The sequence below is a fragment of the Musca domestica genome, unplaced genomic scaffold (genome assembly GCF_030504385.1).
Source record: "Musca domestica strain aabys unplaced genomic scaffold, Musca_domestica.polishedcontigs.V.1.1 66, whole genome shotgun sequence".
In the NCBI taxonomy this organism is placed as follows: Eukaryota; Metazoa; Arthropoda; class Insecta; order Diptera; family Muscidae; genus Musca; species Musca domestica.
Genome location: NW_026712376.1, coordinates 2,422,306 through 2,446,616, shown reverse-complemented (window position 1 = coordinate 2,446,616; position 24,311 = coordinate 2,422,306). Strand labels below are relative to the sequence as shown.

The 24,311-nt window shown below is 35.4% G+C and overlaps 1 protein-coding gene across 5 annotated transcripts in view; it reads right to left on the bottom strand.

Moving 5' to 3' along the window:
• LOC131800479 (anion exchange protein 3-like) overlaps window positions 1-24,311 on the bottom strand; it is a 139,067-nt gene that overhangs the window by 49,581 nt on the left and 65,175 nt on the right. For all 5 annotated transcript variants that reach the window (XM_059129741.1, XM_059129743.1, XM_059129742.1 and 2 more), the window contains one exon: window positions 19,046-19,201. In XM_059129741.1, the coding sequence (XP_058985724.1) occupies window positions 19,046-19,123 (78 nt within the window). In that variant the 5' untranslated portion in view covers window positions 19,124-19,201. The remainder of the gene's footprint in view (window positions 1-19,045; window positions 19,202-24,311) is intronic.

The following is a 24,311-nucleotide window of genomic DNA, read 5'->3' as shown; positions in this document are numbered from 1 at the left end:
AGTAATTTCACTTTTAAACGTTTCAAATCCTTTAGAACAGTCACAGAATTTTTGGCAATTTCGGAACAATGATTTAGATAGATACATGCGCACGGTTGTTTTTTTGGCGTATTTAGGGCGGCGTTAGAGGGGTTTATTAAATACTAGTTCACACATCATGTTGTAGTCATATGTAATGTGATTTTTGCACACTTTGGTATTAAGTATTTTTATAGCACACTTTTATGCACTGCTAACTATTTTAAAATAAAAAACAATATAAAAAACACTAAAAAAATTTCTTCATAGATAAGAGTGGAAAGAGTCATGATGTGTAAAATAGTCCTGAATTTAACATTCCGTTTGTAATTTCTTCATCTTTTACATGAATTTAAAAGTAATTCCGAAATTTCAACATGTCGCTTATAACATTATGTGTATTTTAGAAGCATTGTCTAATATTGTACTGCCGTATAATGGGACAAAAATACAAGCTATAGAAGATCACCTCTAGTGAACATAAAGAAACGCCTTTGGATTTTCATAGAGTTTTCCACAATATTTGAAGGATTTTTTGTATTTATAGTATGTTTAAAGAAAATATATTCACTCGGGCTGGTTTACTCTTCGCCATAATATGGAGGGTATATTAAGTTTATCAATCGGTTTGTAACACCTCGATATATACATTTTAGACCAACAAATCCTACCTGCTCTTGGTCAGCATAAAATTCTATGGCGATATAGCGATGTCCGTCCGCCTGTCAGTCCGTCTGTAGAAATCCCTCTAGCTTCCGAACGAAATGAAGCAATTTGATAAAATTGTATATAGGTCCACAGCTATATAGGTCCACGTTTTGGTAAAGCCCCTATATAACGATACCGACAGATTTAAGGTTTTTTAGCTGATTTAGTCACAACTTTAAACCAAATTTGCTGGCAGCATATGTTTCCATTATGTAAGAAACATCCTTACATGAAGCTGTCAATGTAGATCTAACGATATAGTTCCCATGTAACCGTACCTCCAAATATTCGGTATTTTGATGATTTGTTTCACACTTTTCACAGGAAATGTTTCAAACGTACAATTTGAAGTTCCTAATGGGTACTACATCCTATGACAGAAACTGCACATATAGGCCCACGTCCTCGTATAGCCCCCATATAACGGTAACTCCCTTTATTCGGTATTATAATGATTTAAACGACTTAATTCACCAGAATTTTTCTAAATTTCATATTTTAAGTTCGTAATGAGTGCTAGAATCTGTGACCGAAATTTGCATGCAGGTCCAGGTTTTCGTGTAGCCCCATGTAACTGTACCTCCAGACATTCGGTATTCTAATCACTTTAGCCACTTTATTTACCAGGATTGTATCAAATTTCCTATTTGAAGTTCAAAATGTGTAATACAGCCTATAACAAAAAATTACATATGCAGACCCTGGTCTTCGAATAGCCCCCATATTACGCTACCTCCCGATATTCGGTATTTTGATTATTTTAGCGACATTAATCAACGGAATTGTTTCAAATTTGGTATTTGATGTTCGTAATGGCTGCTACAGCCTATGACAGAAAATTGTCTGTGCAGGTTCACGTCTTCGTATGGCCCCCATATAACGGTATCTCCCGATATTCGATATTTTGATGATTTTAGCGACATTATTCACCAGAATTGTTCCAAATTTGGTATTTGAAGTTCGTAATGTATACTACAGCCTACGACAGAAAATTGTCTGTGCAGGTCCACGTCTTCGTATAACCCCCATATGACGGTAGCTACCGATATTCGATATTTTCATGATTTTGGCTACATTATTCACCGATTTTTTTAAGTTTCGCATTTGAATATTGTAATTGTATGCAGGTCCAATCCATCGTATAGAACCTAAAATATCAGATACATTCGGTATTTTTAAGATTTTAACAGAATTTTTAACGGATTTTATTGTTTTTGAGAATTGCCATATTCGTTCCAAATGGTGAAGGGTATTCAAAGTTCGGCCCGGCCGAACTTACAGCTTTTTTACTTATTATACACCAAAACGGCTTCAAAATCTTTCGTTTTGAAGTTTACCGTGGAGGATATTAGTAAAACACATTGCACAATGGACCCACATCCAATATTACTGTCCAAAACTATTTCAACTTCTCCATATCTAAACCCTGGAAACCTACTGTGGCCTTAATATTACATTTCAGGACATCAGCTCTGTAATTTCCACCGTTATCAAATTTGGTAAGCATATCCAAATCAATTAACATATCTTTATCCTAGACACAAACAGTGATCCAAAAGTATTACCATTTAGTACTTTTCGAATAATTTTAGTACACATTTCAAAAACAATATCTCAATCCCACATACCAACAGAGACGTCAATATCAAATTTGGCCTATATATTCCATTTTCAATACTAAACTTGTACGGACCTAAAACACATTTAAGTGCAATTTATCTCACATCTATTTTCCATTCGGAAGCAAAATTGATTTCCACAGACGGACAGACAAACGGACATGACTAAACCGACACAGGTTCCTATTTTTGAACCTTTTACACCCCACTAAAATGCTAAAAAGCAAAAGTCGGGCGAGCCGACTATATTATATCCTACACCACTTTCCATATTTAGTAGAGCTCCCGTAACAAAAGAATTTATTTTAACTAGATCATACCCCCTATCAGCCGTTGGCTTTAGAGCAGTTATAATTTGGTTTCAAAGGAAACAAATAGCATATCTATCATATATGTAGGCATATCTAAATCCGAATCGATTTTAACCAAATTTGCCGGACACATTTTTATTTTTTATTACAAATAACATTGCTTTAGAGTGCATGACATTATTTCGAGAAGAATTATAGTAAAACAAAAATATTATATTGGAAACGTACTCCGAAATTCACTCCATTTGGGCTGATATTAGCCATTGTTTGCAGAATAAATCTGAAATCGTAGTAAAGATATATATAGGAGCTATATCTAAATCTGAGTCGGCCTCGATAAAAATTAGCAAAGGTCTTTTCGAGCTCTATAATAAATCTGGTACTAGATATCATTGTTGTGGATTGCATATTACGAATGTGAGGGACTTAAAACCCCAAATCGGATAAAACATATGGGAGCTATAGCAATATCTGAATCGATTTTCACCAAATTTGATGTAATTCCTTCTAGACTGAATTCGGTCGGATTTGCCAAAATTCAGGTCATTTGGACTGATATTGGCCATTTGGTGCACAATTATCCCGAAATCAGTTGAAGATATATATGGGAGCTATATCTAAATTTGAACCGATTCTCACCAATTTCGATGGGGTTCGTCCTTGGGCCAAACAAATATTGTTTGGAAAATTTCATCTTAATCGGATAATAAATGCGACCTGTATTTTGTTCACAAAAATACACTGACAGACGTACGGACAGACGGACTGACATGCATAAATCGACTCAGAAAGTGATTCTATGAAGATCCTCAAAAGGTATATCTCGTTTCCTATGGGTCTGTCTCTATTCCTATTCCACTACATTTCAAATTATTATTATTTATTTAAATATTATTTAAATTTATTTATTATTATTTTTGAAAAAAAAAAGAAAACGAAGCGACAGCCTTAAATTGAATAGTCATTACCACGAAATATAAATTTACATCGAAATACATTACAATACATCACTATAATTCAAAGTAGCATTTTCACAGAATAAAATTAGTTCCGGGCACTGACGTTCGCTTATGCTCATTTCGGAGGGGGTCGCAGTGGATAAAATATCCATTTACCAGAATTATGGGAAAAAGTGTTAGAAAAAACATTTTGGTGTGGGGGGAGGGGGGTGACCATGTGACTCCCCCCGTGAGTACGTGCCTGACCCTAGAATACATGGGCGGTAGTAATAAGCATTAAAAATGTCAAATCGATGGGTCTTCCGAATTAAGGTGCAGACATGCATTCCGATTTGAAAAACACAAACAGTGGCAAATAAATGATCTAACCAACGGCTTATCTTATTATAAAAGAGAATAATAGTGACACTTGGAAAGTATAGCCTGAATTCATGCATTTACATAATTCGATTTATTTTAAGCTACAATTCACGTGTTTTTCCTATTGAGAAAGATATGAGCTTTGAGCACAGTTAGCTGTTAACATTGAAAGCTTTTTCCATCACTTAGTATAAGAGAACGCCCTCACTTTTGTTGGTTGCAAACAAACCAAAAGAAAAATCTCAGTACCTTGGTATACTAATACATAAAAATACAGCTCTTCTTGCTACCAAGCACACCCACACTAACCACCACACAACAATAGTCCTTATACATGGTCAAGGCCAATGAAGGCCAAATGTGGAAACATGCTAATATATGTGAGAGTTTTAAAGTGTGTGTGTGTGTGAAAGTATTTTACCTCCTACCCTGCAAGCATTTGGATGTGAGTTTTTAACTCCATCACCTAATATTACACTACTTTGTCGCTTCCTGCTTGTGAAACGTCGATAGTTGGTCGCTTTGCAATAACAATTCTATTGCCCCACTACAGTCAACTAATTTTCATCTTCAATAGTAACTTTTTTGGCACTTCCCGTAGATTAAAGAGCGATTGTTTCGTTTTACTCCCAAAACGAAGAACAAAATTAAACGAGTTCAGTTTGTCTGAGATCGGCATTGGTGCACGAGTGAAAAAAAAACTATTAAATTAAAAAATATATTTAAATTATTTAGTGAAAAATAATTGTGCCTTTTTTCAGTATCTTTTAGTGTATGTGTTCAAATAATTGTTTAAAAATTAAAAAAGAAGTGATATACAAAAATAAAAAAAAAAATAATATTATTTAGTGAAAAAATAAAATTTAATTTTGTGTTAATAACTGTGTTTTACTTATGCTTGTTGTATGCGTTTTACCTATTGTTTAATTACGCTTATTTATTTGAAATTCTATTAATAAAGTTATACAAATAATAATTTTTTTTTAAAAGACTTCCAGCTCTTTTTTACGTTCTGAAGGCTTTGCATATCGCATACAAATCAATAAAGTCACCAACAGTCGATGAAAACCCACGCCCTCAATCTCGAATCTTTAACCTAAAAGGTAAACCGTTCGGGAAGAAATGAACCACGCTCTCGTTACTTCCTTAAATTACCTTTATTGTAACGACTGAATGTTACTTAGTCGTCAATTTCATCTGCCACTAAAAAGTCAATGTTTAGAAGTAACTAGTGCGTGGTTCATTTCTTCCCGAACGGTTTAACTTTTTGATTAAAGATTCGAGATCGCCGGCGAGGGTTTTCATCGCATGTTGGTGACTTTTTAGTTATGTCAGCGACAAAAAATGCTTGCTGGGTAGCTATACATATACACATACTATGTATGTATGCTGAAAGCTTATATTCGAACTTCCTATATTTGACAATTGTCTGGATGTTGGCGTGGCTGTGTGCAATATTAATTTAATAATTTTACAGACTACTGTTTATAATCTAAAAATACGCTGATGCACTGTCCTAAAGTAAGCTGCAACAATGGTAATGCACTTTTTTGGAAAACTCAATTTCTTATTATGTCGGAGGAATGTGTTATGCGAAGATAAACTATTCATTTCTAATAAAATTGGTTAGGTGTAGACAAACTTATAGATTGAAACAAGAGAGATTTGAAACAATAACATCAGGCTAATAATTACATCCACGTTAGTTCATAGGCAATGTACGATGTATGCATGTCTATCAAATTTCAATTCCCCATCATAACCATTAAATCTTGTGTGAATCTCCAACTGACATTTCCTACCATTTTTTGAGACGTTTTCGTTGGTATGTTTTATACCCTTATCCATATGGCTTTCGGGGGCATACAGGGTGAGATGAAAAACCTCGTCAGACAGCTGTTAAAATTATTCAAGTGACAGCTCATTATATTGTTTACAACCGTACAAAAGCATTTTGATGAGAATTTAACAGAAAAAAAGTTATTCGTGATAGAATTCAAGCGTGATACTGGTAGTGTAGCCCGACGTCAAGAAATGGTTCGAAAAGTAAAGAAGCGACTTGATGGAAACCCCCGTCGCAGTGGTCGAAAAATGGCTCGTGAGCTGAACATATCGCAATATTCCATTCCTTTTGTGTCTCGTACCATCGCTCGTTATCTTGATACTGGTAGCGTAGCCCGACGTCAAGGAAGAGGACGGAAGAAAACAGCAACATCAGCAAAAATGGTTCGGAAAGTAAAGAAGTGACTTGATCGAAACCCCCGTGGTCGAAAAATGGCTCGTGAGCTGAACATATCGCAATATTCCATTCGGCAAATATTTAGAAATGAGCTCGGGGTAAAGCCATTGAAATTCCAAAGGTGCAAGAACTTACACCGCAACAGAAAGAAAATAGACTCAAAAGAGCTAAAGAGTTGCTTCGCTTGGCCGGAAGTGGTGAACTGCCAAATTTGATTTTCTCCGGTGAGAAAACATTCGTTGTCCAGCAGTTTGTAAACGAACAAAATGATCGTGTTTACTTGCCAAAGAGGTCAGCTGAAAATGTGTACCATCGGTTGGCCACCAAAATTCAATCGCCGACAATGCTGATGGCGTGGGCCGCCATAACAGCCGATGGTCGCTCTCCGCTCGTATTAATCATAAATGCCGAATATTATCCAGAAAATATGCTGTAGGATGTGTTAAAGTCTTGGGCACGCAAACATTTTGGTTGCAGACCTTGGATATTCCAACAGGACGCAGCACCGTCGCACACATGACAAAATGAGGTTCATCGCTTCATTTCCAGCGCACAACGCCGCCAAAATCTCCGGATACCAATCCGCTGGACTATTGTGTCTGGAGTATTTGGGAAAGCAAGGTTGGCACTAAAAAATATCAAAGGGTCGATCACCTCAAGCAAGCACTTCGCCGGGAATGGGCCAAAATATCGCAGAGCAACATTCGGGCAGCGTGTGACGGTTTGATTAGCCGTTTGAAGGTCATAATTCGTGCCAAAGGTGACCAATTCGAAAAAATCTAAATTTATTCTAAAATTTGATGCTATTGCCTACATTTTCAAAAGGACTTATTAGGCATTCGTGAAAAAGGAATGAAAAATACGTGATTCTAATCCAACAAATCTCGTAAATTCTTTCATCTCGAAGTAAAGGATCAGTAATGGGAAATGCAATAAGGTTTTATTGTAAATAATTTATTAAAGCGTATGTGAGTGTGTGAAGAACACATTCTATATAGATATCAAAGAATATTTATTTTTATTTTGATACAACTTTAACGTTTACAAAATTATGTCGGTGTTGTAGGCTTTGATTCCGATCCGCTGCCCACATTCATTCAATTAAAAAAAAATAAGAAAAAAATTGTAAAAATTATGGCGTTGGACTTTGTTGCAGTTTTTTTATCTCACCCTGTACTAATTATAACTTCTATAAAATGTGAAATAAGGGTCCAATTGTTTCTCAACATTTTTACCAATACAAGATGAACCACCCCAAATTCTTCAAAATGGTGAATAATTATATCTATCGTAAAATGCGAAAAAATCACCCGATTCTCTTCAAATTTCACACAAAAATATTTTTATTAGCTCAAGATCTGACGGCGACACATGATGTGAAGTTTATAAATATCGGCCAACCCCTTCTGGTACCTCCCCCCACAAAGAGCATAATTGTCCGTATTTATTTATCTCCTAACTTGCGAAACAAGTCAGCGGTTCTCTTTAAACTTGGTATATCAAAATTTCTCTCTCAACCAGGGATCAGATGTGAATAAAGAATCTATGGTCAAATTCCAAAGAATCTATGGTACCTTCCCCACAAAAGTATCATAAAATTTGAAGAAAGTCCAAAACTGGTACGTTGTAACATTTATATCAGACTGAGGTCAGATACGAAATGGACAATATCGACCCACTTTTCCGGAACGACCCCCAGAGCAGTCAACAGTTTGAATAATCATAACGCAAGGCTGGGGGTATACATCTGTCAGCAAAACCGACTGATATTATTAAATTGTTTGTTTTGTTTATAATGCATTACTAGTAAATCATTACTCTTGATTTACTAGTAATGCATAAGGTATGTAGCTGTCCTTACTTTTAATTCTGAATGTAGCATATGTACCCATTTTTGCTGGGATATTATTAAGGATGTTTTTTTATATATGAGAAGCACTGATTCCGTTCTACTACAATTAAACCAACCCTTCAATAAGGCCAATAATATTAAATACTGTCAAACATATTATCCACTGTGATATAGAAATATTGAATAGAGAATAATTATAAAAATATATGAACAAACATACCGACGATCATTTATTCGCCGAATTGAAAGTAAAATCCCATTCATTTTTCATATCTCTTTGACATGTTTGTTGCACAACCTATAGGTTAACAGTTGGCATGGAACACAAACAAAAAAAAAATGTGTTCTATAAGAGAGCGTGGTTCGTAGTCCAGTTGTTTTCATTTGCTGCCAAAAAAAGAAATTCAAATGACTAACCCCCTTCTATCTGTAGGACTGTTTGTTATTCTCGCCTTTCAACATGTTATCGTATCGTAGTTATATTTTGCCCATATACGACCATTGGTCTTCGTTGCTTGGCTTGGCTACACTCGTAATAATGACCTTGACCACCACTATTGATTTCTTAGTGCATTCAATGATGTCTACTATGATTCGCTTGGTTCCCTATATTTTTATTCGTTTGTTTGTGGGGTTTTGTCACCGAATGTCCGGTATTTAAAAGGTGGGTTAACTAACAGTTTATAGTAGTTATCATATTTGTATGTATGTATACGAGTATTGCACATAATACCTTGAACCAGCCAGATGACGGCGACACATGATATTACACACGGTTTCGACTGAGAAACTGCTCACACGTGAACAACGGGGATATTCAGACTCAAAATGAAAATTGAAAACACGAAAGGCATTCGTAATGCACTTTACGTTGCATTTTCTTTAATTAACGTCAACAACTTTATCAATGGGGGGATTTAAATAAGCATGCGGATTAAATCGGCTTGTGTTGTGTCTCTGATGTTAAGTTCTTCGTGTAGAACATCAGCAACAATTTAATTTCGAAATTATAAGCAATTATATTAACTTTGTCATTCCGTTTGCAACTCCTCCAGACATTCATGGTAGACCCTACAAAGTATATATATTCTGGATCAGCGTAAAATTCAAAGACGATTTATCGATGTCCGTCTGTCTGTCTATTGTAATCACGCTATCTTTCGAACGAATTGAGATAGAAGTCTAAAATTTCGCACACAAGTGTATTTTGCCAGTAGGCCATTCGTAAATGGACCATGTCGGTCCACGTCTTTGTATAGCGATATTTCCCGATATTCAGTATTTTGATGATATTGACAACATTATTAACCAGAATTGCTTCAAATTTCGTATTTGAAGTCATAATGCGTACTACAGCTTTGAAAAAATAAAAAAAGGAAGATGACCACGTCTTCATATAGCCCCCATATAGCATTACCTACCAATATTCGGTATTTTAATGATTTTAGCGACATTATTTACTGGATTTGTTTTCGTATTGTAAGATCTTAATAGGTAATTCAACATATGCAAAAAAAAAATAGTTATGCAGTCCCACGTCTTCGTATAGCCCACATATAACGGTACTATTATTCGGTAGTTTGATGACAGAAGTCGAACTATTCGGAATCGGTAACAGAGCCCATGACAAAAAATTACTTATACAGGTCCTCGTCTTCGTATAGCCCCCAAATAATGGTTTTCATTTAAACGGTACTTTTCTACGAAATTTTTAATTTTTTTTCAAGTTGTTCCCAATTTGTGCAGAGTATTAAAAATTAGGCCCGGCTGAAGAAAAGGGTACATATCATTTAGACCCTAGGTATCTTTAGACCAAATCCATTTCAGGAGTTTTGTAGTCTATCTAGGGTATCCGATTTGGACCAAAATTGGTAAATCGTAATATTACTGTCAAACTAAGTTCGAGTTCGGAGATGGACAATATAGGTCCACTGCTTCTGGCACCTCAACCCCAAAAGGTCAACATTTCCAAAGAAAATAATTCAGCTCATGGAACGCTAAAGGAACATGCAATTTTGAGGAAAACTCATTATTTTTGTCAGTGTTAGGTCAGGTGCGAAAATGGACAATATCGGTCCACTCCATGAAGTACCTCCCCCACAAAGGGTTAACATTTGGAATAACTATAACTCTTATAAAATGTGAAATAAACGGAGAGCGACCATCGGCTGTTATGGCGGCCACACCATCACCATGGCCGACGCTTGAGTTCTGGTGGCCAACTGAAGGTGCACATTTTCAGCTGACCTCTTTGGCAAGTTAACACGATCATTTTGTTTGTTTACAAACTGCTGGACAACGAATGTTTTCGCATCGGAGAAAACAAAATTCGGTAGTTCACCACTTTCGGCCAAGCGAAGCAACTCTTTAGCTCTTTTGAGTCTATTTTCTTTCTGTTGCGGTGTAAGTTCTTGCACTTTTTGAAATTTCAATGGCTTTATCCCGAGTTCATTCTTCACTATTTGCCGAATGGAATATTGCGATATGTTCAGCTCACGAGACATTTTTCGGCCACTGTGACGCGGGTTTCGATTAAGTCACTTCTTTACTTTTCGAACCATTCCTGCTGATGTTGCTGTTTTCTTACATCCACTTCCTTGACGTCGGGCTATGCTACCAGTATCACGGTAACGAGCGATGGTACGAGTCACAAAAGATTTATTCAGATTTAAATGCTGGAGTGCTCCAACGATAGCCACTTGTGGTTTTCCAACCAAATATAAAGAAATCTTTTTTTTCTGGAAAATTCTCACTTTTGTACGTTGTAAACAATATAATGAGCTGTCACTGGAATAATTTAACAGCTGTCCGACGAGTGGCTTTGAAGTGACAGCAGTCTGAAATTGGTTGCAGTTTTTTCATCTCACCCTGTATATGTACTTTGTAGGGTCTATGAGTTACAAACGGAATGCAAAACTTAATATACTGTCAATGCCATGTTGAAGGGTTTAAAAAGAAAACCCATTGATATTTTACTTTATTTCTGTTCTTGGTTTGCCATCCTATCATCGACCGAACGTTAAAAAAAAACTTACGCTTTGTTGTGGATCCTTCGCAACCTCCATACCTTTCACTCTCTCCATGAACTAAACAATATTTTCCCAAGGTGCGACACATAAAAATGCTCCCGTTAGAAGTGTCCTTGTAAAAAGGCATAATATTGACTTTCGTAAGAAAAGTAAATTTGTCAACATCAGTATGTAAATAAATCAAAGGAACTGGCTTTGTTTAGCTACCATCCTCTTTTCAGCCTCTCCTATTGAATTGAAACAATTTGAATTGAAACACCAAAAAGACCAGCAAAGTGATACCATACAGATTTCAAATAAATACCTAAAATCAATTAGTGGCAATATTTTTTGGGAAATTGTCAACGACGTCTGTTTCATGCTAAAGCAAACAGTTACCCAAAACAAAAAATATAATTAATTGTAAAAATCGAGTATAGAATTTCAACAAGCCGGCACATGTGTTCACATATTTCCATGTAACAGTGTAAACAACATTCGTAGAAAAGAGAAATAAAAATTGTATGAATTTGAGGGATTTTGTATAACTACAACCCGAAAGATTTGTAACATTATTTACACAAGTTCATTGTTTTTATTTAGGTATGTATTTATTTATACAGACGTTCAAATTTATTGTAAATATATTTTGTAAAATATAAATATAAAGAGAAAATAATAACATAAAAACATCTCTATTTAGTGTGAACATGGACTTCGTGAGCAAGGAGGAATATCGATTTGCTAAATAAACTAGGTAAAGAGGGAGGAGATGATTTCCACATTACCATACAGCGGTAAGGGTTTTATGTCTTTGTGTATTTGTTTGTAACAGGGGGAAAGAAGCGAAATAGATCCATAGTTACTTTTGAGGATCTTCATAGAATCATTTCTAAGTCGATTTATGCATGACAGTCTGTCCGTCTGTCCATGTATTTGTGTAAACAAAATGCGGGTCGCATTTATTATCCGATTAAAATGAAATTTTCTAAACAATATCTATTTGGCCCAAGAACGAACCCTGTTGAAATTGGTGAGAATCGATTCAAATTTTGATATAGCTCCCATATATATCTTCAACCGATTTCGTGTTAATAGTGCACCGAATTTCCAATATCGGTCCAAATGACCTGAATTTTGGCACATCTCACGGAATTCGGTCTAGAAGCAGGTACATCAAATTTGCTGAAAATCGGTTCATATTTAGCTATATCTCCCACGTAAATGTTTCATCCGATTTGGAGTTTTAAGTCCCTCACATGAGTAATATGCACTCCACAAGAATAATATTTAGTATCATATATCAGATACAGCCCAGAAATACCTCTGTCAAATCGAGATCGGATCAGATCAGATTTGTATATAGCTCCCATATATATTTATCCGATTTCAGATTTATTGTGCACCAAAAGGCTAATATCAGCCCAAATGGACTGCATTTTGGCACTTCAGTCCAGAAGCAAGTGCTTCAAATTTTAATGAAAATCGGTTCAGATATAGCTATAGCTCCCATACATATGTTTCATACGATTTGGGGTTTTAAGTCCCTCATATGCGTAATATGCACTCCACAACAAGGATATTTGATACCGGACATCAGATACAGCTAGAAAATACCTTTGCCAAATTTTATCGAGATCGGTATCTTCGATATAAATCCTTATCAGAGTTTACGGTTATTGTCCATCATATATGTAATACGTATACGGAACGTATATCCCACTGTGAAACGGTTTCCGCTAAAGTAAAAGGAAGAATTTGTGACAGAACCAGAGCTATATCCAAATATGAAACGATCTCGATCAAATTTGGCAGAGGTATTTCTAACCACATATTACGACTGTGAGGGACTTCAACACAAAATCGGATAAAACATATATATGAGACTTATAGCTATATCTGAACCGATTTTCATCAAATTTGAAGTACTCGCTTCTTGACTGAATTGGGTCGGAAGTGCAAAAATCCACGCCATTTGGATTGATATTAACAATCTGGTGCACAATAAACGTGAAATCGGTCAAAGATATATAGCCATATCCAAATCTGAACCGTTCTTAATAAATTTTGGAAAAAGTATTGCTGGGCTGTATCTGAAATCTGGTACCAAATATCATTTTCGTGGAGGGCATAATACTGATGTGAGGGACATAAAAACACAAAATCGGATGAAACATATATATGGAAGAAGTAGCTATATCTGGACCGATTTTTACCAAATTTGAAGTACATGTTTCTACACTGAATTCAGTCGGAAGTGCCGGAGTACATCCTATTTGGACAATTATTATATATTTGGCGCCCAATAAAATTGAAAGATATATGTTTGAGCTAAATTCAAATTTGAACCAATTCTCACCAATTTCAATAGGGTTCGTCCTTGGGCCAAACAAAAGTTGTTTGAAAAGTAGAAGTTGCATCTCAATCGTTAGTCGCATTTTGTTCACAAAAATACATGGATAGACAGACGGACGGACTGACGGACTGACATGCATGAATCGACTGAGAAAATGGTTCTATTAGGATCCTGAAAAGTAACTATGGGTCTACCTCGTTTCCTTGTCCATTATAAAAACAAGTGACCACTATGTGGTGTAAGATATAAATACCGAGTACAGGGAAGTAAAGTTGTATGGGGGTTATACGAAGGCGTGGATTTGTACAGGTAATTTTCTGTCCTAGGAAATAGTACCCATTGCAAACTTAAAATTCCAAATTTAAAATGGTCCCGGTTAAAAATGAAACAAAAATCATAAAAAACCAAATATAAGAGAATGTCGTTTTGTGGTAATTATACGAAGACGTGTGCCTGTATAACCAATTTTCTATCTGTGTAGGTGGTATCCATTACGAAATCCAAATTCCAAATTTAATACAATTTCGAACAAAATGTTGCAAAAATGATGAAAATACAAAATAGCTGGAGGCACAGTAATATGGTGACTACCAATTGGACAATTGGGCTCTTATTTCAACCTTTATACGAGTTATACTATTCAAAATGTTGACTCCTTTTTGGGGGAGGTACTAGTAGCTGTGGTCCGATTTATCCCATCTCCATAAAAGATGCAGATTTGGTAAAAATATTAGTATATGCGCAATATGAAGATAATTTTACTCTTCTTTCACATTATATAAGCATCAAGATTATTCAAAATGTTGACCTCTTGTGGGGGAGGTACTAGAATGATGGAAAGATATTGTCGATCGTACCTGACCTAGCACTGACAAAAATATTAGAATTTTCAAAGCTTGCACAAAATTGGATTAACCTTTTTTGTTCTATAATGTAAGTTATAATAACGTAATAATATACTGAATATACGCTTCATAATATGGAGGATGATATGATCACTTAATTCCACATGTTGATACAAAACTTCCGCCATTTACTGTAGGCTAGTGTTGAAAATTAACAAAAAACAGAGTTGCAAAAAAACATGACACAACAATAACAGACAATAGGTAAAATATAAAAAAAAACATATCTCCATGCGTAATGATAATCGTGTCAAGTCATTAAGTTCGGTCCAATGGCAAAACTTTCGATACGATCAATTTATTTTTAGAAATAAATGCAATATGAAAAAATATATAAAAAAAACAACAACGATTTTGAAAAATGAAAGTAATCTTAAACGGGTTGCTTTAGGTACGTAACACACTCTTGACACACACACGTACACCGTATTCATCAACAAGGTATTTAGAGGCATACTGTTACAGCTTATATACACAAGCATGGATTATATTTTATTATACCCTACACCACATAGTGGTAAGGGTATTGTGAGTTTGTTTGTAACAGGGAGAAGGAGGCGAGAGAGACCAATGGTTACTTTTGGGGACTTCATAAAATCACTTTCTGAGTCGATTTATGCATGTCAGTCCGTCCGTCTGTCAATGTATTTTTGTGAACAAAATGCAGGACACATTTATTATCCAAATGAGATGACATTTTGCAAACAATAACTTTTTGGCCCATCGACGAACCCTTGTGTTTAAAATTTTGTCAATATCGGTTCAAATTTGAATATAGCTCGCATATATATTTTTTTCGATTTTATGTTTTTTGTGCACCAAATGAATTCATTTTTTTCACTTCCGACGGAATTCAGCCTAACCAGAAGCGCATCAGATTTTGGTGAAAATCGGTTCAGATATACCTATAACTCCCATATATATGTTTCATCTGATTTGGTGTTAAAGTTCCTCACACGCGTAATATGCACTCCACAACAATGATATGTGATGCCGGACATCAGACACCGCTCGAAAATACCTCTGCCAAGATTTTTTTATACCTTCGATACACATCTTCATACGATTTTACCGCTATTGTCCACCATATATGTAATATCAGACCATATTGGATAAATTTTTTGTATATTCAACCGAATTTTCCATTTGATGAAACTCGGTCGGGTATATCTGTAGCTCCAATAAATATTTTTTATTATATTCCTTGTCGAAGTCTTGTCATACACAATACAGCAATGCTATTTGGTACAAGAAGTACAAAAGCCTTCGTGTAAATTGTTGAAAATCGGTTCAGAGTTGGATGTTGTTCCCAAATTGTGGCTTCTCTTCTTCTGTTCATATAGATCCAAGTTGAAAATCGGTTCAGAGGAATTGTATCAAATTCAGTATTTGGAGTCCGTAATAGACACTAACTCCACAGACAGAAAATTGCTCCACGTCTTCGTATAACCCCCTCATGATGATCATTTCGCTTTCTTTGATTGTTCTGTTTTCCAAATCCTGAACCCTGTGTGGTGGAGGTACCAGAAGAAATGGCCCGTTCTCTACCATCCTTATAAAAACTCTTGTGTTGATGGAAATATTGAGATGTGCCAAGTCTGAATGGAATCGGGTGTGCATGGGTATTCAAAAATTTGACCCTTTGTGGGGGAGGATGTTAATTTTGCGTGTTATGAGGGGGAGGTACTTGATGGAGCCCAGATGCAAATATTAGGATTTGCAAAGTTGGAGCAAAATCGGATTATTCGTTCTCTTTATGTGCAGTAAAATATTTTTTTTTTTTTTTTTTTGAAAATTTTGACCTTTTGTGGGCGAGGTACAAAGGAGTGGGCCGATATTGCCCATCTCCGAACTCGATCTAAGTGTGATAATAATATAACGATGTAGAAAGGTTGGACCAAATTCGATACTTCCTTCAAAAGCTCCAACCAGCAGACAGCGGACGGACATCGCTAGATTGACTCCAAATGTCCTGAAAGGGATTTGGTCCGAGGAGACCTAGGGTCTAAAACCGTTATTTTGATAAGACACGTTTTGGCCGTATCAAATGATATCTACCCTCTGTAGCCATGGTGTGTACGAGGTGTTCCCTTTTATTATACCCTCCACCATAGTATGGAGGGTATATTAAGTTTGCCATTCCGTTTGTATCGCATCGAAATATATATTTTAGACCCTATAAAATATATATATTCTTGATCATCATTTAACGATGTCCGTTTTGGTATAGCCCCCATATTAAAGTACCTCCGTTTATTCGGCATTTTGATCATTTTAGCTTCGCATTTGAATATTGTGTTGGCTCATGACAAAAAGTATCCAATGCAAATCCACGTCGTCCCTACATAACAGCTACATTCGGTATTTTTAAGATTTTAACAGATTTAAGATTTTTAAGATTTAACAGAATGTGTTAGGGGTATTATATGTTTGATTGGGCCAAAAATAATGTAATACCTCGAAATATTGGTTTCCCACATAGGGAAGTATATATGGAGCTGAGTCGATTTAGCTATTTATGTCCGTCCGTCTGTCCATGTTAATTTGTAATCACTCAACAGGTCGCAATTATGGCTCGATCCGGAGGTGGGGCTAAGGCCAGAATAGAAGCCTATTGCTTTTGGAGATGATCGCATAATATTTTTAGGGGTTGAAATGGTCCACAAACTGAAAATTTTCCTGATTGTGCAGTTGCTCTACAGGTCGCAATTATAGACCAATTGACGCGGAAGTTAGCATGGAGCTTGAGCTTAGGGCTAGGCAGAAGCCTTCCGATTTGGTTGGTCATCGGGTAATATTTAGTGGATGAAATAGACCATAACAATTGTGTTAAATAAAAGACAACTTTTCCATTAAACCGCGAATATTTTTAATCCTGGCGAAATCACAAATAGACAAACAGGTCAATTCTAACCGTTACGTAGATGCCGATAGTAAATATATCGCATATATGTAGCGATATATATATATATATATATATACAATGTGTATACAAAAGAAGGGGATGTGAGCTAGGAGGCTTATATTTCAAGAATGGCTGGAGAATGGACCACTACTTTTGTGTGAAAAATGCCAGCATTACTTACAGGCGATATCTGCGAACTTCTGGCTTTTTATGATGATTTCGTTGACCAATTATCGTAGGCAAGCACATCATGTAGATGAGTCTAAATTTGGAGATACAGAGGGGCCTTTTGCTTTTGGAGATGATTGCAAAATATTTAGGCGTTCAAATGACCCCAAAAACAGAAAAATATTCCAGACCACACAATTGAAGCCAATCGACAAGCCTGAGAAGAGAGTTAAGAACATGGAAGAATTCTAGCATTTTGGATGACGTTTGGATTATATTTAGCTGTAAACTGGACCACAACAACTAACAGCGTAAATATTGGGCAAATGTCAAAAAGCAAAGGGTAATATCTGGGCAGTGCTCCGTGACATAATTTCAAAAGTGGATTTGGATATAAGGGGTCTTCTAACATATTGTAGTGTTCTAGGGTATCACATGGTCAGCCTCGCACGACTATAGCCTTTGCATACTTGTTTTTTATTTATTTATTTATTTATTTTTTTTTTTTTTTTTGAAAATTTCCAAATTCTTTTCCAAATATTCATTCAAAGTTCGGCCCGGCCGAAATTACAGCTATTTTACTTGTTAGAAGTGGCGAACGAAACATTCGGATAGGTGAGTTTAGAAGTTGGTTTTGTCGTTTGCTGATCAATTAACTTTTAGGCGCAAAAAGCTATTATTGTCTAATGTCATATTAATTGGGTACATTAGCCCAACAATTTTTAATAATTTCAAATTATTACAAAATGTTGTTCAATAACCCATATTTCCTATAAATGCGAAAGAATTGGCAATACATTCTACATTACTGAGTAACTGAGAATTTACAAATTCTTTCTGAGAAAATGTACTCAGTAAACAAATAAAAAGGCTACGAAGTGGACATGCATTACCATTATTCAAATGCCATTACAATATTCAAATGCGAAACTTGAAAAAAATCGGCGAACATGCAGAGAACATTTTCTGTCTTAGGCTGTAGTATCCATTACGAACTTCAAATACCAAAGACGAAACAATTCCGGTGAAAAATGCCCCTAAAATCATCAAAACACCGGATATTGGGGGATACCATTATATGGGGGCTATACCAAAACGTGGACCTACATGACCTATTTTCTATATCTATATCAGATATAATATACATTTGAGTAATATTTTATCAACCTACTTCATTTCATTCGGAAGCTAGAGTGATTTCCACAGACGGACAGGCGGATAGACAGATAGACGGGCAGACGGACGGACATCGCTAAATCGATATAGAATTTTATGCTAATCAAGGATAAATATACTTTGTGGAATGACCAACTTCATATACCCTCCATACTATGATGAAGGGTATAAAAACTAGTATAGTCTAATGTCATCTTAGGTGTGTACGAAAACCCAATAATTTGTAATAATTTCTACAAATTATTACAGAATGTTGTTCAATAACCCATATCTCCTGTAAATGCGAAAGAATTGGAAATACATTCTAGATTACTGAGAATTTTACAAAACTGAGAATTTACAAATTCTTACTGGCAAAATTTACGCAATAGAAAAATACTACAAAAACAATAACAATTTTGATGTTGTCAAATGTTTTGTTGGTGTAAAGACATTATGTAAATAATTTTCTTTACACTTACCTTTTTCGTACTAAATCCCAAAAACGACAGTTTTCGGACATTACTGTCACCAGAGGAACCCTGGCCACTGAAACTCATTTTGATGGAGTCTTCCTTCTCCTCTTTATGTTGCTGCTATGAGATTGAGGCTTTTCTGAATAATTCCAAAAATTATAACTGTAAATAGAAGAGAGCAGAAATAAATTATGAATATAAATCACTTAAAAGAACAAATTGCAGTATGTTTTAATAGAACGATAGTTAGGTATATCACTGTAAGAACTTGTGTAACAACAATGGCAACAACAACAACAATAAAATTAAAATAAATGCCTAAAGCAATAATGTCACAATGTTTTCTTAAATGTAATTGCGCCTTGCCGTTTAATTAAAGTCACGCATGTATCTTGTCACGCAAACAAACGTGATGATATCAAATGAATCCCCATATCATTCACATCATTTGGCTACTTTCATCTTCATTAAACATCCTGTTCTATTCGCAATCATGTCTGTTTTCATGTCATAACGTCATCGACATCAGAGCGTAGCCGATCAATGATGACAATGAAGATGATGATGATGATCATCATCATAATTGTTATTGCCAATTAATAAAAGCACGAGACTGGGTGTTTTTTTTTTTAATTTCATTCCTATGTAATCAATTAAGCCCACTCCTCATTGTTGTGAAACATTTTTGTTGTGTCTCCAAAGTTCGTCTGCCAACGAAGAATATTCTACAAAGAATAAATAATAATAATAAAGAAATTGCCGATAGCCTGAATGATCGATAGTTCGTTCGTTCGGCCGTTGGTTCGATTGGCCATACATAACTCGGTCGTTCCACGACATTCATTCATTCATTCGTTCACACTGTGAGCGAGACTGTCACAAATAATGAATTGAGTTTAATTTATTGACAGTGTTAATAAAATAGCTTGGAATGTTTAGAGTAATAATTTCACAATTTCAAACAATAAATGGCATTTCAAATAATTGGGAAGGAAATATTCCATTATACATTTTCTGAACACACGTCCGTACACACGTATGTTTGAATGTGCGCAATACATTTGTTTTTGTTTACACAGAATTTTTACAAAAAAAAAAAAACGGTTGTTTGATTTTAACCATGGTGACAAGGAATACAAGGTAAGAGCAAATCCACCGAACAATTCTAATTTTATATCCTTAACTTTGTCATTCCGTTTAGACCAACCAATGTACATACATATATTCTTGATCAGCGTAAAATTTTAAGTCGATTTAGGGATGTCCGTATATCGGAGAGACAGACAGTCTCAGTCTTTGGAAAGATTTGAGACAAACGGCTAAAATTTTGAACACATGTGTATTTTCCCAGTAGGCAGGTTAAATTCGTGAATGGGCGATGCTGGTCCACGTTTTCGTAGTGGAAGCTGCTGATATATGGGGGTTATATCGGTATTTGGGTGATTATATCAACATTTTATTTTTTACCGGAATTGATTCAAATTTCGTATTTAAAGTTCGTAGTGGGTACTACAGCCAAGACAAAAAATTGCATATGCATGTCCACGTCTTCATATAGCCTCCATATAAAGATACCACCCGATATTCGGTATTTTCATTATTCCCGGAATTGTTTTAAATTTCACATCTGAAGTTCGTAGTGGGTACTACAACCTATGCCAGACCAGTAAGGAAAAGTCAAAAGTCGTGTGGAGCCGACTATATGATACCAAACACCACGATGCATATTTAGTAAAGCCTCCGTAACAAAAGAATTTATTTGAGGTAGATCATACTATTGGCTTTAGGGCAGCTTTAATTTGGTTCCAAAGAGTTTGGTTCGTATGGGAGGTAATCCAATTCTGTATCAATTTTCACTAAAATTGACGGAGACATTTTAATCTTTTATACCAAGTAACATTGCTATAGCTTCGGCCGGGCCGAACTTTGAACTTTGGACCTGCACGGACATTGTAGTATCCATTACGCACTTCAAATACCAAATTTCAAAGAATTCCGGGAATAATGTCGCTAAAATCAACAAAGAATCAAATTTCGGGAGGTACCGTTATATGGGGGCTATACGAAGACGTGGACCTGCACAAACAATTTTCTTCCATAGGATGTAGTATCCATTACGAATTCCAAATGCGAAATTTGAAACAATTCCGTCAAAAATAGCCGCTAAAATCTTCAAACTACTGAATATCGTGGGGTAACGTTATATGGGGGCTATACCAAAACGTGGACCTACATGGCCCATTTTCAATACCAAACGTCCTGCAGACATAGCATACATTTGAGTAAAATTTTATCAATCTACTTCAATTCGTTCGGAAGCTAGATTGATTTCCACAGACGGACAGACGGATAGACGGGCGGAAATCGATAAATCGACATAGAATTTTATGCTGACCAAGAATATATATACTTTGTGGGATCTAAATGTATATTTCGAGGTGTTACAAACGGAATGGAAAACTTAATATTCCCTCCATACTATGGTGGAGGGTATAAAAATATATATATCGGAGCCGAGTTCCACCAAATGGAAACGTACGTCACAAAATTCACTCCATTTGGTCTGATATTAGTTATTATTTGCATAACAGACCTGAAATGGGATTAAGGATATATATGGGAGCCATATCCACATCTTAGCCGATCTCGATAAAATTTGGCAAAGGTATTTCCGACCTCTAGAAGATATCTGGTACCAAGTATCATTCTTGTCTATTGCATATTAAGAATGTGAGGGACTTAAGGACCAAATTGGACGAAATATATATATATATATATATATATATATATATATATATATATATATATATATATATATATATATATATGAGAGCTAAAGCTATATCTGAACCAAATTTGATGTAATTGCTTCTAGACAAAATTTGGTCGGATGTGTCAAAATTCAGGTCATTTTGACTATTATTGAACATTTGCTGCGTAATTAAACAGAAATCGGTTGAAGATATATATGAATGCTATATCCAAATCTGAATTGATTTTGATACAATTTGGCGGAGGCATTTCTGGGCTGTATCTGATATCTGGTACTAAATATCATTCTTGTGGGGTGCATATTATGTCAGGGACTTAAACACCAAATCGGATGAAACAAATATATGAGATATAAATGCTACCTACATTTTGTTCACAAGAATACATTGACAGACGGACTGACATGCATAAATCGATTCAGAAAGTGTTTCTATAACAATCCTTAAAAGTAAATATGGGTCTATGTCGCTTCCATTGCCACATTACAAACAAAGACATAATACCCTTACCATTATGCGGTGTAGGGTATAAAAATTGCAAATAGAAGACCACGTCTTAGTATAGCCCCCCTATAATGACTTTGATTTGAGTAGTATTTTTTAAGAGGTTTTCTTTTTGAAAAAATTCAAGTTCCTTCGAAATGGTGGACGTTATTAAAAGTCCGTCCCAGCCGAACTTAGCTGCTGTTTTAATTGGTGTTATATAGTTACTTTTTGGCTGTTTGAGTTATATTTTGAACAGAATTTGATGTTAATTGGCCGTTTGTGTTCCCTATGTGTGTGTGAAATATCCGTGCAAAGAACCCGATAATCGGTATTTTGATTATTTTCGGAATTGTATCAAATTTAGCATTGGGAGTTTGTAGTTTTTTGAAAAGCCTAATAAAATAAGAAGATTTAGCCTTGTCTGTCCGCCCGTCTGTACGTCTGTTGTAATTACGCTAGAGTCAAAACGAATTAAGATAGGAAGCTAAAATTTTGCACAGATTGACCTCAGGCAGGTCAAGTTTGGTCCACGATATCATATAGACCCCATATAACGGTACCCCCGATATTCGGAATTTAGATGACTGTAGCCACATTTTTCAGTGGAGTTGTCTGAAAATTCACACAATGAGTTCCTTCTGAGTACTTTACCCCCTGGATGATAATTGTCTATATAGGTTCAAGATATCGTGTAGCCCCCATGTAACGGTACCGTACCCCCTTCCCCCGAAATTCGTTATTTTAAAGATTGTAACGAAATTATTCACCGGAATTGTTTCAAATTGTACATGCAGGTCCACCTCGTCGTATAACGATATTCGGTATTTTGATGAATTTAGGGACATTATTTACCCGAATTGGTCCAAATGTTGTGTTTGAACCCCAATGTATCGGGTTTCCTTTGAGCGGCAATTTTCGAAGGATTTTTTTGGAAAATTTTCAACTTACTTCAATTATTTTTTTGCATTTTGCAAATTCCTTCCAAATGGAGGAAAGTATTAAAAATTCGGTCGGGCCGAACTAAGCTATTCTCTTTTTTGTTATTTTTGCTACGTGTTATTTTTGTTACTTGTTCAGACTTTGCTACAAATGTTCTTATAATTGAACTATTCAATCTGACTTATGGAAAATTCCAAGTGGATTAGATAGTACTCAGCTCAGATTAAAACTTCAAAAGAGTTTTGAGTTTTTAGGCCAAATTTTTTTGGGGCCTTTATTCTTTACAATATACAAATGGGCCCAATAATTCAACTTATATTTTTTATATATTTGTAGCTTTGGAAATTAACATAGAGCTCTGGACTACTTATCATTAAAAATCATTGTTTTAAAAAATTGTGATCGATTTTGTATGGGTGTCAGACTATGCAGGAGTTATGGGTAACGAAATAACAAAGTCACAGGCAAGGACTGCCATAGAATTAGCCGCAGTAACTCACCAAATCCCTATGGGAAAAGCCAAATGAAGCAAAAACAAATAGCTTAATTGTGGTAAATGAAGCAGATATTAGTACAATGACAGACATTTTGACGGGGAACCTTAATCGCATAGATATGTGGAGGGTCTGTGGAGGAGAAAATTAAACGTTGGAACACTCTCTCTCTCTCTCTGTCCAGCTTTTGCTAACAAAAGAACCCAGTATTTGGGAAATGGGTCTTAAAAAAAATTAGAGTGATTTATATTTAAAAGTTAAGGGACATTGTAAAAAAACAAAATGCTTCCATAGCAAACATTTCTTTAAAACAACAGGCCTGTTCTAGCTGTAGTCTGACAATTTAGAATCCCACATATAGTTTGCGATATCTGATTATAAACTTCAATAAAATCTGTTTCAATGTAAAGGTCAGAAGACCATTGTCAAGTGCTACTGATTTTGGCGGTAAGTGTCTTTCAGCCTCAAAAGCATACGTTGTTGAAGAGAAATTTTGGTATATTTTTTAAACAAAAATTGTGGTATATTTAATTATTTTACGGTACCCTGTTCTAAACCCCAAACTCATGTAAAACTTCATGT